General features: G+C 45.0%; 1 protein-coding gene across 1 annotated transcript; it reads left to right on the plus strand.

Annotated features, from left to right (window-relative positions):
• Positions 1-11,135: 11,135 nt before the first annotated feature.
• GPR6 (G protein-coupled receptor 6) lies at positions 11,136-13,432 on the plus strand. Its single transcript, XM_086925270.1, has 2 exons — positions 11,136-11,289; positions 12,028-13,432. The coding sequence occupies exon 2, from the start codon at positions 12,041-12,043 to the stop codon at positions 13,022-13,024; it is 984 nt and encodes a 327-aa protein (XP_086781396.1). The 5' UTR covers positions 11,136-11,289; positions 12,028-12,040; the 3' UTR covers positions 13,025-13,432.
• The last annotated feature ends 5,527 nt before the right edge of the window (positions 13,433-18,959 follow it).

The raw sequence follows: 18,959 nt of genomic DNA on the forward strand, positions 1-18,959 counted from the left end.
AAGGTAGCGGAGTTGAAGGAACAGTTGATGACGTCTCTGAGGTGCGGTGCTATGACGGAGTCTGCTTTGTTGAAGATGTGGTGAGGGCATGGGTCTGTGGGGGATCCTGAATGGATGGAGTTCATCAGGCGGATGGTGTCCTCAGTGGAGATTGGGTTCCAGGCGTTAAGGGTGTTCACGGGGGGAAGATGGTCAGCAGATGGTAGGGTGGGTTGGTTTCCGGGTTGGTTGTCAAAGCTGTTGTGGATGTCTGCAATCTTGTTGTGGAAGAATGAGGCTAGGGAGTCGCAGAGGGTTTGAGAGGGGGTGATGTCGTTGCAGTTGGCCGAGGGATTGGAAAATTCCTTGACGATGTTGAAAAGTTCCTTGCTGTTGTGGGCGTTGTTGTCAAGTCGATCCTTGAATGCTGTTTTCTTGGCTTTTCGGATCAGTTGGTGGTGAGTGCGGGTGGCGCTTTTGAAGGCGTCCTTGGTGCTGGTGGTTGGGTCTTTTTTCCAGGCCTTTTCAAGGGAGCGGCAGAGTTTCTTGGACTTCTTGAGATCATCGTTGAACCAAGAGGCTTTCTTGCTGCCAGGTTTGCTTTGACGTTTTTTCAGTGAGGCTAGTGAGTCGGCGGTGTTGGATAACCATAGGGTGAAGTTGGCGGCGGCTTCGTTGGCGTTAGAAGAGAGGGCTGGGGAGTTTCGAAGGAGCGATGCGGAGATTTGGTCCGTGGTGATTTTGTTCCAGTTTCTTTGCAGGGTAGGTTGGGAGTGGTTGATGGGTTTCGGCTTGTTGTAGGTGAAGTGAACGCAGCTGTGGTCGGTCAATAGGAGATCCGTAGTGTGGCTGAAGGAGACATGATTGCTGGATGTGAAGATGGGGTCGAGTGTGTGACCTGCGATGTGGGTGGGGGAAGTGACTAGTTGTTTAAGTCCGAGGTTGGCGAGGTTGTCCACGAGGGTGGCGGTGTTGTGGTCGTTTATCTTTTCAAGGTGAAAGTTGAGGTCTCCCAGAAGAATATAGTCTTTGGAGGGGAGCGCGTGTGGAGAGATGAAGTCCGTGATGTCTTCACTGAATTTTGCGCGAGGTCCTGGTGGTCTGTAGAGGAGAGTGCCTCTGAGTGTTGTTTTGGGGTCGATGTGGATCTGGAAGTGGAGGTGTTCGGAGTTGGCGAGGTTGGCGTCAGAGCTAGTTGAGATGCGGATAGATTTCTTATGAACGATAGCGACTCCTCCTCCTGTGTGGGTGGTACGGTCTTTGCGGGTGATCTTATAGTCTTCAGGGATGGCAATGGTGATGTCTGGTGCGGAGGAAGCGTTCATCCATGTTTCTGTTAGGAAGGCGACGTCTGGAGAGAAGGAGTCTAGTAGGTTCCATAGGTCAATGGCGTGCCTGTGCACCGATCGGGTGTTGAGAAGGATGCATTGTAGGTGGTTGGGGTCGGGAATCTGTGGTGTGGTCGTAGTAGCGGGGATGTTGACGGTGCCGATGAATTTGCAGGAGTAGCAGGAGAAAGGTCCATGGGTGTGTCCAGGAGCGGCTTGGACGCAGTTGGGGGAGCGGCCGGGGTTGAGGGCTAGGAGGGTGGCGGCATCATAGGTAATGCGGGAGGGCTGGGGAGCGCGAGGGGCAGGGGGTATGGTGCTGGGCGCGGTCCAGGCGCGGACGGGCGTAGACGGGCTTACCTTTGGCGCACCTTCGGCGCGGATTGGGCGCGGTCGCTGCGCGTGAGCGCTGCGCGCGGGAATTACTGTCATATATGGATAGTGAAGGGGGAGGGGCGAGGGCGTCACAGCTGGGAGGCGGGGCGGGCACACGAGGACAACAACAAACAAAATGGAGGTGGAGGGGGGGGCACAGCGTAGCGCTACAGTCAAACGCGCTAACAGGACTGAAAGCACTGTGGAAATAATCAATAAAGCGCTAACGAAGCAAAGCGGCAATATGCAACACAGCAGATGAAGAGTATCCAAATGAAATTACACAATTAAAGCAGTTCAGGCAAGGCAGCGCTACGGAATAGTTAATACAGCAGGCGGAATGTCACAAAGCAGTTCAAACAAGGTAGCGCTAATAAATAATTAATACAGCATGCGATATGAAACCAAATGAAAGGCGCTTTTTAAAATCAAACTTCTAGCAATGCAGCGCGATAAAACCAGATGCCTGCAAGAGACACTGGGAGCGACCACTCAGCTTGTAGGCGAGGAGCGAGTCACGGCGCATGTAGGGAGTGGAGCGCTCTTTCTATTCTGTGGGAGGGCGTCACAGCTGGGAGGCGGGGCGGGCACACGAGGACAACAACAAACAAAATGGAGGCGGAGGGGGGGCACAGCGTAGCGCTACAGTCAAACGCGCTAACAGGACTGAAAGCACTGTGGAAATAATCAATAAAGCGCTAACGAAGCAAAGCGGCAATATGTAACACAGCAGATGAAGAGTATCCAAATGAAATTACACAATTAAAGCAGTTCAGGCAAGGCAGCGCTACGGAATAGTTAATACAGCAGGCGGAATGTCACAAAGCAGTTCAAACAAGGTAGCGCTAATAAATAATTAATACAGCATGCGATATGAAACCAAATGAAAGGCGCTTTTTAAAATCAAACTTCTAGCAATGCAGCGCGATAAAACCAGATGCCTGCAAGAGACACTGGGAGCGACCACTCAGCTCAGTGTTCCCACTCCAGCAATTGTAACAGTAGGGAAAGTGTTGGATAGTATAGGGGTAAAATTTACTATTCCCACTCCAGTGAGTGCAACAGTAGGGAAAGTGTTGGATAGCTGGTGGGTAAAAATTACTATTCCCACTTCAGCAAATGGAACAGTAGGGTAATATTGGATAGTGGGGTAAAAATTACTATTCCCACACCAGTGAGTGCAACAGTAGGGAAAGTGTTCGATAGCAGAGAGGTATAAATTAATATTCCCACTCCTACAAGCGTAACAGTAGGGAAAGTGTTGGATAGTGGATGGTTAAAATTTACTATTCATACTCCAGTGAGTGCAACAGTAGGGAAAGTGTTGGACGGCGGGTGGATAAAAATTACTATTCCCACTCCAGTGAATGCAACAGTGGGAAAAGTGTTGGATAGCTAGTGGATAAAATTACTATTCCCACTCCAACAAGTGTAACAGTATGGAAAGTGTTGGATAGTGGGTAGGAATAATTCACTATTCCTATTCCACCAAGTGTAACAGTAGGGAAAGTGTTGGGTAGCGTAGGGGGATCGTTTACTATTCCACCTCCAGCAAATGCAACAGTAGGGAAAGTGTTGAATAGCGGAAGGGAATAATTTAGTATTCCCACTCCTGAAAAGTAATTAACATTAATTGAGAAATAATTAATTGGTCAAAAATAATTTACCTCCCACCATATTCCCCTATAAACAACACCACCAATATTGTAAAATAATACACAATTAACAAAATGAATTAACAATTAATTAATTAATAACAATCAAAAATCAATTTAAAAACCATCAAAAATAAATTATAGCACACAATTAACAATATAAAGTAACTTTAAATAAATATTATATAAAAATTAATAGAAATTGCATTAAAATTAAATTACTTCCCACCTTACTCCGCTGTCAACCCACAACCCACTCCTAAAAAAATGACACAGGTAACATATTTCCCAATTAATTATTAATAATTCATATCCAATTAACAAATAATTATTAACATGTTTAACACAATTAAAAATATACAATATTAACTACATAAATATTAATTAATAAAAGTATTAATTAATTAATTATAATTAAATTACTTCCCATCCTATTCCCTATAAAACCACCACCCACTCCTGAAAAAATGTCACAATTAACATATGTACTGATTAATTATTCATTATCACTAACCTACTAAAAACTAATAAATAACAAATTAATTACCACAATTGACAAGATAAATTATTAAATAGAAAAAAATTAATTAATAAATAATTACTTTTAATTAAATGACTTCCCACACTATTCCCCTATAAAACCACAACCCACTATGGAACTAAAACACAATATTTATTTGTTTTATATTAATAACTTCTAAAAAATTATTAATTAATATAGTATAAATAAGTTACTTCCCACCCTATTCCCCCATGAACCCACAACCCGCTACAAAACTAAAATACGCAAACATGTATTAACATAAAATTAATTACTTGTAAAAAATTCAAACATACATTAGAAAAATAAGCTATACTAACATACAAAACACCCCCAAAAAAACGATAATATGAATACCAATATTTTTACTTACGATATTACTAACATTCAATATTAAGTAAAACAATATTTCTTACCTGCATGTCGATATTCTTGTTGACGATATTCTTGCAGGTCGATTTTCCATCACATCAAAATGTAAACATCGATACAATGGCATATCGCTATTTAAAACTCGATATTATGTCTGCATACCCACTACAACAGAGTACTCCACTGCTTATATCTACCACGCTCAATAAGGAATTTGAAATTACCCTGTAAACCTATATGATATTGAGGGCACAAACCTATCAAACATGTGAAAATGTATTCTGTATTCTGTTCCTGTATACAATGTGTGCCTAATCTTCTACTCGTGTTTCGACATAAAACAGTTGATTTCGGACCAATATGTCATAAGAGTCAATGGTCAAAAGGTGTAGTGTGATGCTATGAAAAACGATAAATTGACCATCGACTCCATTTTGTATAACTGACTCCATTTTCTGTGCTCTCATGCAGTTGCAGGGTGGGGAAGGGATGTTTTCACTCTTTACCTGTTGTCACTCTTTACCATGTAAGGTAAACTAGAACATATCGTGTGGGATGCGCACTTGGTACTGAGATTGTTTGTGCGTAATGTGTAGCTCTACCTAGAAGCAAACACTGGGTCCTGGCCAGCTTCTGTGAGTGACTCTACACAGACCGGTATGGCCAGCCTTGTTTTTGCAACAGAAGGAAGAGAGAGAGGTTTCTAGAAATCTCTCCTTGAGTTGATTAAAGGGTAGTAAAAAGACAGGGAATCTTGGATCTCAGACAGGAGCTCACTGTGGAACAGACATGTTGCCACAGGGGAACTATTGAGGGTCCCGATCAAGACTTCTGCCAGATTGTAAGGTCTCCCTAGTTGTGCTGGCCAGAATGTTGAAAGACACTCTTTTGATGATGTATTTCTCTTACCTACTTTGTGTATATATGCTATAAGTTACATTGCTCTGCACATATATTTCACATGTTTTAATGCTGTTTATACTTGACTCTTTCATTTGCCATCTGGGAAGAAGGTACCTTGTTGACATATACTTTATCTTCCTTTTAAAAGTGTGTTACTAATAAATACACATTTCATTTTAAATGCACTTGATATAGTCTATTTGCTCCATTCGAGTGAGCTGAGTTACTTTTTTATGTTAAACACACAGAAGAGGGGGGACTGGGAGCAAAGTGGAAAGGGCGGTCCAGTACCTGTGCTCCCTCGAGTAAAGATATCAATCACACGAGGGTAGCTGTTCCTCAAAGGAGAGTGGACCAGTCCAGTCGCAAGAGGGACTGGTGACAGGAACTCTGTTGAGGAGTGTAAGTTGGAGAACTCTTAAAGGGGAATTCCTCCTTGTTGATGAAGTGCCCTCACACACCGAAGCAGGTGTCATGCTTCATCATTGGGAGTTGTTCCTCGTGGGGGTGGCACTGCAGACCTCACGGGCCCCGTGAGAGTTCTCTTTGTCAGAGATCTTTTTGAGGAACACAGCAGGGGTGAATACAGGTGTGGGGTGTAGGGATGTATGATGATACATCGCAAACCGTAACAACGCAAGCAATTATCACGCTGTTGTGACATCGTAAATGGAATTACATCGCACACATTTACTGCGCATGCTGTTGCCACGCATTTGTAGTGTCTCTGCTGCTTTGGGTGATTACAATGCAGTCCACCAAATTGGCTGCTGTTACATTATTTTTTTCCTGAGTGTATTAACTCCCTGGACCGTGTTGTTTGTAATCCTGGTGTTTTATGTTGGGTAGTGTAAGAATAAATGACTACATACAATCAGCAATAGACAACTTCCAAAATTTGCTCCGGTATTACAATTAAAACCTGTCTATTGTTGTATGAATCTGCAGTGCTTTTTTTGGTAAGGTCAGGAATGCTTCAATCTGCAGTTCGGGCTGGACAGTTCCCATGAGGCACAGGGTCAGACTGCTTTGCATATGGCCATGTCTGAACTGAGGTGGCGGAGTGAGCTAAAGAATGGTGATGGATTAAACATAGATCAGTTGACAGGGGGTGAGTGTTTGATTTACCCAAATGCTCCATCCATCATTCCCTTTTGTATTGCTTTGTTCACCCTAAGTTGGCAGGGTATGCTCAGACCTGAGACCCTTGCTCACTCTGCCACTGGATTCAAGCTAGCCTGGCTGATGACGGCTGAAATGCCAGAAACTGGTCCCAGGATGCTTGTTTCCGGTCCAGGGAAGACATGGCTTTGGCAGTTCAGGCTGGACTGTTCCCATGAGGTCCAGGGTCAGACTGATTTGCATATGGCCATGTCTGAACTGGGGTGGTGGAGTGAGCTAAAGAATGGTGATGGATTAAACCCAGATCAGTTGACTGGGGGTGAGTGTTTGATTTGCTCAAACGCTCCGTCCACCACACCTTTTTGTATCACTTTGTTCGCCCTAAGTTGGCAGGGTATGCTCAGACGTGAGTCCCTTGCTCACTTTGCCACTGGATTCAAGCTAGCCTGGCTGATGACGGCTGAAATGCCAGAAACCGGTCCCAGGATGCTTGTTTCCGGTCCAAGGAAGACATGGCTTTGGCAGTTCGGCCTGGACTGTTCCCATGAGGTACAGGGTAGACTGATTTGCATATGGCCATGTCTGAACTGGGGTGGCGGGGTGAGCTAAAGAATGGTGATGGATTAAACCCAGATCAGTTGACTGGGGGTGAGTGTTTGATTTGCTCAAACGCTCTGTCCATCATCCCCTTTTGTATCCCCATATAATGTCAGTGGAGCAGATCTATTGCTATGTAATATTTTAAACATAAAACTTGCATCCTATTTACCCTCTTTCTCCATGCCATGTTCCGTGCACGTCATCTGTCATCTAACAATGTCATTTAACTACATATTTTAAGCATTGAAGTCACTTGCCATCTTCCGTGCATCTGTCACCTGTCACCTAAAGCCGGCACCTTCCTATTTAATATTTAAAACGTAAATACCAGGATCTGCTGGGTACATCGGTTGAATCAGATTCATATTTCCATTCATCGCTGGACTGTGTACATGCAATAGCAAGCATTAAAAGTCAGTTTCCCATCATCGACATGCCAATTAAAAGTCATTGCACTGTACCTATTTTTTCATACATGTCATATTTAATGTATTTATTGGAGAAAATGCAAAAAGCATGTAATTAAAATATGTATTCCATTGCATTATTAGAGCATTAGCTCATTTGTTTCTAAAAAAGAAAATGATATATTCTGAGTTATATTTAATGCCACAACACTATTATATGATTAGAGCATTTTGAAAGACAGATTCATATTTCCATCATCGCTTCCCTTCATCACTATAAGTGTACCTTAATGGAGCTGTCCCTGCCATCTTCCATTACTCGTGACGACCCAATAAATGACGCATGAACGCAAACATCAAAACCATGTATTTATTGATTATTTTTGCATAGCATATAATACCTTAGCAGTATAGCATTATTAGAGCATTACAGCACATGCGCTTCCCATTACCGACATGCCAATTAAAAGTCAGTGCGCTGTTATAGCGTTGTAATAGCATGCGTTGAAAAAGTCAGTGCGGTGTTACAGCATGCATGGTAAAAGCATGCGATGCAAAGGATCCTGCGATGTAAAAGTTGCGTTGCGATAGCACCGCGTAGCAATGCAATCGTTGTAATGGGTGTTCGCCGGGGTATAGTGCTAGGTGGGTTAAAAATATCACACTAGTACCCTGGAGAGACTTTATTCTGGGATCTGTGTAAAAAAACTGGTGACAAGGGTAAATGGTAAATAATTGGTCAAGGGGAATACTCTTGACAGGGTGGACAGGCGTTTGAGCAGTGGAGGGCAGGTAACTACCTCGCTTAACAGGAGGTCAATGTTCCCTTCCATAGGTTGCGCTCCTAGCCGAAGAAGCCGTCACTTTCAACTCCTGGGGTAGGATTTCAAAAATTGAGTGGTCATATTTGTTTGGGGGCAGGGTCACCCCAACCACACCTGAATCTAGGTATCAATATAGGGTTACTGGGTGTTGCTGTCCCAGACCCCTATATTTTTCTCTACTTTGTACACTTTTGCACGGTCCTGAAGAAACGCCACTGGATCCACTAAGGACCACGAGAGGCGTGAAACATATTAACCTGAAACCATTATTTGATATCACCATGAGCACTACAAATAAGCAGAAGGAGAATACTCCTGATCCTGTCCACCCTGTCAAGAGTGTCCAATGATGAAGCATGACACCCGCTTGGGTGGGTGAGGGCACTTCATCAACAAGGAGGAATTCCACCTTTAGGAGTTCTCCAATTTACACTCCTCAACTGAGTTCCTGTCATTGGTACCTCTTGCGACTGGACTGGTCCACTCTTCTTTGAGGAACAGCTACCCTCGAGTGATTGATTCCTTTTTTATGTGCCACTTAATGGTGCAGTAACTCATACATCTGTCTCATTCAGGGACTGCTGAGTTTAAGAATTCCTATTGTTACCAGTCAGAAGCAATACAGTTACCTCTTTCTTATGATCAATAAATCCAGATTATGAGAAGAGAGCCAAGAGGTGAAAAGTAACAGAAGTATAGTATGCTGCCTTTGAAAAGTATGTTCGTCAAGTAATATTTCATGCATCCAGCATCCACGGCAATGTCCCCTCTGCCACTGACAGTATCAGGTAAGCATACTGCACATGGGAAGCTGCATATGCAATATGTTGACGAGTCCTCAAATTTAAGGGGCCATATCATGTTGAGATTTTATGGTGCGGGTCAGAGCTATGGGCCTGTTTTATTCCCCCGTGTACAGCACAAAATGAACTCCTTTAATCCAAAATTTCTCTTGAGTTGGTGTTTTACATAGGGCAGCACAGCTCAAAAACAGAGACAACCACTACCCGCTGTTTCTTTTGCTGTTCTACCTGAAAATAAAGCACTAATTCAGAGAAATGTTAAACATAGACAAGCTACTGAAGCTTGCATTGAAGAGAGCTGATGTTTACAGTTCAAATATTTTATTGAAAATGTTATTAAATACTAAAGCCAAGCCAACACGTGTTTCGTGACCTCTAAAATTGACTAGTGTTCTTCAGGGCAAACACTGGGTTTTACAAAGTGTCATAAGATTTATAAGTTCCATTCAGCTCATTAAAGAGAACCAGCCTCCCATTTCGGGGAAAATGTGACTATCTTCAATAGTGAAAAAAGGGAATACTTACTTCATTTTCGAAGGCATGTCCTCAATTTGAAGGACGGCGTGATAACTACACTGTTAAAATCCTAATACTCCTGGTGAAAAAACCAAACTGAGAGAGTGGATCTCTTTAACATTGGCAATGAAATATCTGAATTGTAAACATTATACCTTTTCAATATAAATCTCAGAAGTTTGTCCATGTTCATAAACTATGCAAGACCTGGAACTGCACTTGCATCTTTTCTGAAGAATTGCTGGAGGTCTACTAAGGGCAGGGCCACTGGAATTATGTGCCAAAATTATGCAGCAGGGTTGAGTAAATTATGCACCAATCAAAGGCTACTTATGCAGCATGGTGCGGAGCATTTTATAACAGCATTAATTTATTACGTCAGCATTTTAAAACTTGGTAACACTGTCTGGGCATTGGTTGCACCTCATTAGTACCAGTTTAACACCGAAATATAGAAATAAGCAACAGAAAGGTGACCAGTCAACCTTTATAATTGGGCCTTCCGCTTTGCTGCAACGTGTCACTGCATTTTTAGTAACTTATGAACCGTTTGAGCAAGATTTTTTTGTTGTTGAAATCTGCAGATAATGCAGCAGATTATGGATCATGTGGCAAATGCGGTAGATCTATAATTGTGTGAAAATCAACGCACAATCACATAATTTCAGTGGCCCTGAAGGGTTACTTTCTGAATATTTGGATTCAAGAACTATTGGATTAAATGTATGCATTTTAAGCCCTGCATACACATAAAACAAGCGTGGTGCTCTGCGCTGCGCCACAAAGGTGCATTGTGCTATGCCCCTGGTGTGTTTTTATTTCTTTGCATCGTGACTAATGAGTCTAGAATTATGGTGCAAAAAAAATGAAGAAAGAACAGACTGTGTAGAGTAGAGGGCAGCCGCCAGGCTACCACACCTGCGACCGCCGGATACATTCATCTGTGTGTAGCACTGAGCATGTTTTACAGGATCAAGGCGGGGAAAGGCGCTACTTGTTCAGATCCTTATCTTACTCGGTGTATCACTCTGTCCTCATTTACTGCACATAACGGGGCGTCTAGAGCCTGACTCTGAAGAGATGCTGCATGAAGGCGAATGGGCTCATCAGTCCATGATCCTTAACAGACAACCTAGACGCCAACAGCAGGCTGACCACGCCGACTCAACGGCCCCCAGTATGAGTGAACACCCCCTCATGGGACTCAGATGCATGTAAACATGACGTGCTTCTGAGGCAGTCTGAGTAGCCCGCACCACCCGGTGCGTGCACCAGCACGGCGTCCAAGTGAGAGGTGGGACCGGCTGCGGGGGCTCTGACGCTAGTCCTGGCCAAGAATGAGGCAGCCTGCACCACCCGGGGCGTGCTCCAGAAGAGCACCCTAGTGAGACGTGGGACAGGCAGTGGGGGCACTGACGCTAGTCCTAGCGATGAGCGCAGCTCACAGGGGTCCCCTGGACCCATCCATGCAGCAACAGGTCTGCTCTGGACGTCAGAGCGCCGGTCTCTGCTCACATTCCCCGTGCAAGGGGATACACGTGAGAACAGACGGACTCCCGCAGCCGGCAACGCTCCGCCCTCACCGCCTGCACCAATCAACTGCGTCCTCGCCCACAGCCCCCCCGCGCCGGTTCTGCTCCGCCCCCGGCTGGCAGAACACACTGCAGCACCTCTCCCCAGCTCAGCTGCACTACAGCCAGCTCCACCGCTCTGACACCTGCTCCAAGGAGCGCCGCGGCTGCAGCACAGGAGTCCCAGAGCCCATGCGAGCAGAGCCCGGACAGGGGACAGAGCTCTGAGCCCCGAGCCAGCGACGGAGCCGGCGCTCAGCCCCCATGAACCAGCTGCCCTGCCGTGAGAAGAGGTAACAACCCCTTACACCTAGGCATTAAAACCAACGAACATCACCTCTCTGCATCCACCGGAGCAGTTGCTAGCTCCGTGCCCTTTAACTGCACCACATCTGTAACATCCACCATCGGGTTGTGGGGGTTGCACCGAGTGATGGAAGCGATGCTTCCCCCTTGACCAGCATCTGCTTTGGGCATCAAGTGCCCTGCAGTAGAGCACTGTATGCGAGTCCTTGGGAGGGTGGTGTATTTCAGCACCATGGACAGCTGCGCCAGAGCTATAGCATCATTTGAAGTGCGATGAGACGTTTCGGAACATGAGAACTAAGAGAGTTTGATTTCTTCCAGCAGTCAGGCATTTACATGGATGTGTACTTCATTTTAAAAGCAACATCCGTATAAATGGGAGTGTTAGGAAAGGCTTGGTTATATTTACAAGTCCTTCTTTTTTTTAGCGTGCTCTGAACGAAAACATGCTTGCACACATTAATGAAAGAGATTTATGTATCTAAACAAACCGTTCCAACTCCATGTTGACAAAATTATGTTGTGACCTTTAGAACATAATAACTGTTTCTTTATGAAGCTCTGATGGTTTGCCTCAGCTCTATAACATAGATATACAACACACACAATCACCAGATTGAATTGCCTGGGGCGTCACTGATGGGTGTTGCACATATATATTGTATGTATTTTTTTGCTGGAATTACTGTGGTGATCTAACTCCTGTATCATTGTTTCCTCTCCAGGAGCGTGTAAGAGATGAATGAGAGCGCCAACGACAGCGAAGCGCTGGTACCCCTGCCCTGGATCCAGGCTAGTGATGGCAACTCCTCCCTGGAACTGTCCTCTCTCTTCCCATTCTTGGGCATCAACCCCTGGGACATCATGCTCTGCATCTCCGGCACCATCATCGCCTGCGAGAATGCTATAGTGGTGGCCATCATCTTCTATACGCCCACCCTGCGGACCCCCATGTTCGTGCTGATTGGTAGCCTGGCCACGGCGGACTTGCTGGCAGGCTTCGGCCTGATCATGAACTTTGTCTTTCAGTATGTGATTCAGTCAGAGACTGTCAGCCTGGTCACGGTTGGCTTCCTGGTGGCCTCCTTCACTGCGTCAGTGAGCAGCTTGTTGGCCATCACAGTGGACCGCTACCTCTCGCTCTACAATGCACTGACTTACTACTCTGAGAGGACCATCCTATGGATCCACCTCATGCTCATCGTCACCTGGGGGGTCTCCATCTGCTTGGGCCTCCTGCCCATCCTGGGATGGAACTGCCTGGAGGACAGCTCGTCCTGTAGCATCGTCCGGCCCCTGACAAAGAGCAATGTGACTCTCCTCTCCGCCTCCTTTTTCTTTATCTTCACCTTAATGCTCCACCTGTACATCAAGATCTGCAAGATTGTTTGCAGGCACGCCCACCAGATTGCCCTGCAGCAGCACTTCCTGACGGCCTCTCACTATGTGGCCACCAAGAAGGGGGTGTCCACGCTGGCTATCATCCTGGGGACGTTTGGGGCCAGTTGGCTGCCCTTTGCCATCTACTGTGTGGTGGGCGACCATGACTATCCTACGGTGTACACATACGCCACTCTGCTGCCAGCCACATACAACTCTATGATCAACCCTATCATCTATGCCTACAGAAACACAGAGATCCAAAGGGCCATGTGGGTCCTCTTCTGTGGCTGTTTCCAGTCCAAAGTGTCCTTTCGCTCCAGATCCCCAAGCGATGTCTGAGAAGACACCTCTTTTTTTGGTGACATTGCACAAAGAGACAATCTAGTGAATTCCAGTGCCTGTCCCGGAAGGGGTCTATGTCGTGAAGTTGTGGAGGACATGTTTATAAACGTGAGCACTTTAAGCCCCCAGCCTGGCAACGTCTCTCTCGCCAAGGGGCTCTCTAGTCTGTGAACAATGTGGTGCATGTCACACACGTGAAGTGAAGACATTCCAGTATTGCTTCATGATAGCACTTTATTTTTAGCTGCTGAACTGCCAAAACAGTGTTGAGATTTTCAAAAGTGTGGGTGGGGGTGAACGAAATGGAGGGAACAACATGTTGTATTTTGTTGTACGTGATAGTCTATTTTGTGGCACACATTGATAAATGAAGACAGATTTTGTACACAGAGAAATAAACTCTTTAAAACAAGTGGACCTGTTTTGTGTATAGCATTATGGTGTTGGGTGACAGTAGAAAGCATGGTTACAGACAATGTTCAACAAGTTCTTGTACTGAGGAAAAGACTCACTAAACAGAGCTGCTATCTCTCTATCTATCTATCTATCTATCTATCTATCTATCTATCTATCTATCTATCTATCTATCTATCTATCTATCTATCTATCTATCTATCTATCTATCTATCTATCTGTCTGTCTGTCTGTCTGTCTGTCTGTCTGTCTGTCTGTCTGTCTGTCTGTCTGTCTGTCTGTCTGTCTGTCTATCTGGCTAACTAGATAGCTATCTATTTTTGGCATGGCCCTCAAGTGCATTCAGAGGATCAGTAAGTTCATGGGAATACACGGCCACCATCTGAGCAGGTTTCAGTCCTACATGATTTTGGGATGGGGGTGTTGTAATTGGACAACAGAGAAAGGACGCCTTCCCTGTGACCGGGATTGGGGTGGTGGGGTACTGGCTCTGTTGTAAGATTGGTAGCAGTGTACTGTGTGATCCATTGGACCCGTTACTGAGGGTAGCCTGACAGCAGGGTTAAGTCAGGCTATGGGTGGGGTTGAGAACTGCCTTTTTTCAGCACAACTCTTTTCAGCAGACTGTCAGATGGTTTTCCCTCTTCGGCAGGACTGATCAGTTCAAGATGATAAATTCAAAACAATTGCTTATTTCAGATATCTCTCACAATACTACAGTATTTTTATATGTCGAGAGGAATAGTGTGTGCGTTCCCAGCGTCAAAATAATTTCCCATGCCGATGTGAGCAGTCAATTGTTCCCAACATTGTGTCTGTATATGTTTTATCTGTCTTTTGGAGCCTTTTTTTGTTAAATTGTGTTTTTTTTAGCATTTCCAAACAATAGTTGCATTATACATGAAAATACATATGCCTACATATTTGAACACATGTCTATGCAACACACAAACACACACCCTACGCACAAGCTCTTTAATCAATCCACCCACCCATACACCCAGCCACCCCCCACCCATACACCCACCCCCATCCATCCAGCCATCCATGTATGTATGTCTTATTCTGTCAGGTACATTATTGTGTTTTGAAATAATTTCTGTTAGTAAATGACGTATGCACCTCTCACAAAAAAACAGGGACCCCACCAAAAGACAAGTACCCTTAAATTAACCCATCTAGGAATATACGTGGATGCATGTATCTGTCTCACCATGCATACATGTATGCTTGAGTATATCTGTTTATCCGTACACCATCCAGCCATGTATGTTTTGGTGTCAGGAGAATTATAGAAATTTGAAGAATGTGGCCCTTGTGTATAAATTGTAAAACGGCGGTATTCGCAAATATTCGTAGACACATCTTTAAGAATCACGCGCCCCTCCCCCACACACACACGCAGGAAGAGCTCTCGCTATTAAGATCCATGCATCCATCTCTCCATGCATCCGTGTATGTTTCCAGGCATGCAGGCATCACCAATCCCCGAGCTCGTCCGCCCATCTGTCCTTCACTCACCCATTCCACTCCTCATCCATCCATTTATCCGTTCATAGATGTCCTAATCCGTGAGGCAAATGAATGGATGTCGAAGGATTTTCCGTTTGTCAATACATGACAGGAGTAAGATACTTATACACACGCATGCACATGCACATATATGATTAAAGAAACATATGCACGTAGAGATACATTTCATGCGTCCATCCATCCGTCTGACCGTCTATCCATCATCCATGTAGGTCTTGGTCTGATGGGCACATTGAATTTTAGACGATTCGATTTTTAAGAAGTAGTAATATTACATGACAATGTGCCTCCTACACATGCACATTCCAACAGAGACCCGTGTAATATAATAATGCCCCCATTCTAATTGTTTCACCTCTAACACTGGAATGTTAAATCTTTTTGCCGAAATATGTAAATTTGCCTGGAAATGGGTAATGGAAAACAAACCAGCGTCAAAGGGAATTACGAATTACAACGTTAAATTAAAACGGTTGACCAGAGAGCCATGCCTATGCCCATACGTATGCCTCCATAGCCTTCTTTCGTGACCTTTCTGTACGCACACACGCCCCTACGTGAGGGCACGCATTTGTAAACGTGCGTGCTTGTGTGTGTACACAACGCTAAGACTGCACGGTGACTAATCGTATGATATGCTTACAAGATTCATTGCGCTCGATTTTCGCAAAATGAATTGCCGCGTTTAGTTGAGTGTGCGCATTCGTGTACGCACATATAAGAACAACGTATGTATGTGAATGGAGCAAGTAGTATGCTGCGCGTGCTCATACAGCTGGATAGTCTCACAGAGGGCGGGAGAAAGGCCGACAGGCTGGTAGGCAGGATGGCTGGTGCCTGCATGCATCCGTGTATGGCTACAAAGGAGATAGATATATAGATAAGAGGCAGATACACAGATCTATCTATCTATCTATATATCTATCTATCTATCTATCTATCTATCTATCTATCTATCTATCTATCGATCGATCGATCTGTCTATCTATCTACCTTCATTTCTGTCTGCCTGTCTTGCATTGTCCTTAAGCACATGCCAAGAAACAGTGAAATCACGAGGATACAATACCACCATCTGGGCAAGTTCACGTCCTACGCGACCATCTACCTGGCAACATATATCACACAGTAGCGCGCCTTCGGGACACAATCCAGATTACAATACACGTGTTTTTTTATACACATATATTGCTTAGTATAACATAAATTATAATCCATTCGCCATCAGATTTGACCTGTACACATATGCCGCAAGAATGAGTTCACAGGGGCCTAATATGTCCCAACGCCAATGCAGACATTGTTTACATTGTGTCATAATACATTTGATAAGGCGCAGGCCGCTGGCATCGCTGGGAGCAGGGGCTGCCGGGGCTTGTTTTGGTGATCCCAAAGACCGGTCCTGACGTCAGAGGAGATGCAGTAAACGACAGCCTTTCATTTCTAAAATGAGCCCTGATCTGCAGGGCTACCTGAGCAGAATACCATTAGCAGACAGGCAGGCGCGCGCCGGCGCGGTCTGTGTTGCTGCTGCCGGAGCCCCCACCCCGGAACCTGGCGGGCGGTCAGTACAGAGCACGGACAGCCGAGGAAGCAGCTGGCGGATGCCTGCGGCCCGGCTGGCCTCGAAGCTGAGGACAACGCTGAACCATGCGAGGGTACTGGGAACCGTAGGTGCATGCTAGTGCTCGGAGTTAGCCACAAAAAACAGCAGCCTGATAAAATCAACACAATGCCAACCTCTGCCACAGGAAGAAAAATGGATGGAGCACGACAAACTGATGTGGTAGAGACACAGTGGCAGAGGAAAATAGGACTCCATGACACCAGAGAATGCGATATCCAGTCCTGGTCTTGTCTGAGCAGAAACAGTGCATTCTGGGAGTTGTAGTCTCAATTCGGTTTATTGACCCTATCAATCTAACACACCACACACTAACAAACAGAATGATTTGTAACAAGGGATTAAGGAAATCACATATTTTTCTCCTGGGAAATTTTGCAAAATTCCATAAAGCGTTCATAAATTTATGCTTCAAGAGTGAAGTGTGGCTTGGCCGTATCTCATGAGACTTTATTCACACAACTGCCCAGTTCAGGTGCAAAAGTCTCTTGAGATATTGGCAGGATAATGGTTCGAGCAAAAAATGTCTTTTATTGAGATATGATTTGCGCAAACGAGACACTTGAAAGCAAAAATGATGCTAACAAGCTGGGGCGTGGGAAACACTAAGGGCCTCATTTATGAGCTTTTGCCGTGGGGAATCGCAGCAGGCCTTCCTGCTGCGCTTACCTACTGCAAAGAAAAGGGCAGGATTGCGCTGTATCTGTAAGATATGGCGCATTCCTGTCCTTTTCCCTGCGCAGGCAACTTTGCACAATGGTGCAAGGGTGCCGGCCTTGCGGGATGATTATTTTTGTACAGGAAGGGAAACCTCTCCGGTCAAAAATAATCACAAGAGGGTTTTCCTCTTTCTATCTGTGCTGCAGAATGCAGCACACATAGAAAAATGAAAAACGAGGAGAAATAAAGGTATTTCTCCCCGTTGCGCCTCCCTTATGCCTCCCTTAGGGAGGCGTAAGCTTTTGGCACTGCCTTAGATTTACGATTTCTTCTAAATCTGGGGCAGTGTCAAAAGGCCATGGATGTTGCTGGGAATGCCCCCAGCAACACCTATTGCACGCCCCTTTAACGCAGTACACTGCGTTAAAGGGACGGATATTTATCAGGCAGCAGTACGCCAAAAAAGTGGCTTAGTGCTGCCTGATAAATATCAAGCAGGCTTCTGCGCCACGGAACTTCACAAAAAATGAAGTTTCAATGGCGCAAGGGACCTCATAAATGAGGCCCTAAATTTCTGGGGGGGACAAGGAAAACCTTTTGGACTTTCCAGTGCCCAAAGAAGTCCCCCATTTTCTGAGAGCCGTACGCTACGGTAAACAAATACATAGTTTTGTAGTGAAACTATGATAAAGGCAGGCATGTAGTAACAGTTTTCAAGTATTCTTTAATTGTTATTTACATTCACAAAGTAATTAGACCAAACGTGAACTAAAGATCTTTTTGCATCTTATTCTTCATGCACCAAGCAAACAAAGGTGGGACGAAAAAATGGAAGAATAAACTGAATGTTCTTCATGACATTCCTAAACCTCGAAATGCAATTGTTATAATATTGGAGTGAATTGGAGACTGGGTGCAGGCAGGCACGGCCCGTGCCGGGCGTTATACTGGGGACGGTGACGTCAGGCAGGGGAGGGTCAGGGTGGGGGGTTGTAAAATGCGGGATATGGACCATTAGAGGTAAGTACCGAAAAATATACATAAAACGAATTTCGTTGCCCACGCTGCATCACATTTGGCAATGCAGCGTGGGCAACGAAATTCGTTTTATTTATATTTTTAGGTACTTACCTCTAATGGTCCATATCCCACATTTTACAACCCCCCACCCTGACCCTCCACTGCCTGACGTCATCGCCCCAGTATAACGCCCGGCACGGACCGTGCCTGGGTGCAGGCACACAGAGCTGTAAGAGCAGAGAAATGTTCACTTTTATAAAGTGCAAAAACAACAATTGATGGACAGAGTGCTGAACAACGTCATACATTCACTCCAGTACAGAGTTCTGGGCCTAAATCCATCGGTTTTTGCTCCCCATACCATTTTCAGTTTGGACCCCGTCATATGCGATTCAGTCTTGACCCTGCTCCCCATGGGTACAGCCTTGCTCGAACTGTCAGGCGAGGTCCTCCTTGAACAGGAAACAAGCATCCTAGGACCGGTTTCAGGGTATCACCCTTCATCAGCATGTTTGCGCAGCAGATTCACTAGTAGCATTTAATTTACAGGACCTGGGCACATGAAGTGCCACTTTACGAGGGACTTATAATAAAATAAATATGCCAGTTGGGTATAAGCCACTCTAACATGTTTTAAGCATAGAGCACAAGAACTTTAGCACTAGCTAGCAGTGGTAAAAT

This window comes from Lissotriton vulgaris, chromosome 6, assembly GCF_964263255.1.
Source record: "Lissotriton vulgaris chromosome 6, aLisVul1.2, whole genome shotgun sequence".
NCBI lineage: Eukaryota > Metazoa > Chordata > Amphibia > Caudata > Salamandridae > Lissotriton > Lissotriton vulgaris.

Coding starts and splice junctions, on each gene's coding strand:
- GPR6 (XM_086925270.1), top strand. CDS start 12,041: ATGAATGAGAGCGCCAACGACAGCGAAGCGCTGGTACCCCTGCCCTGG.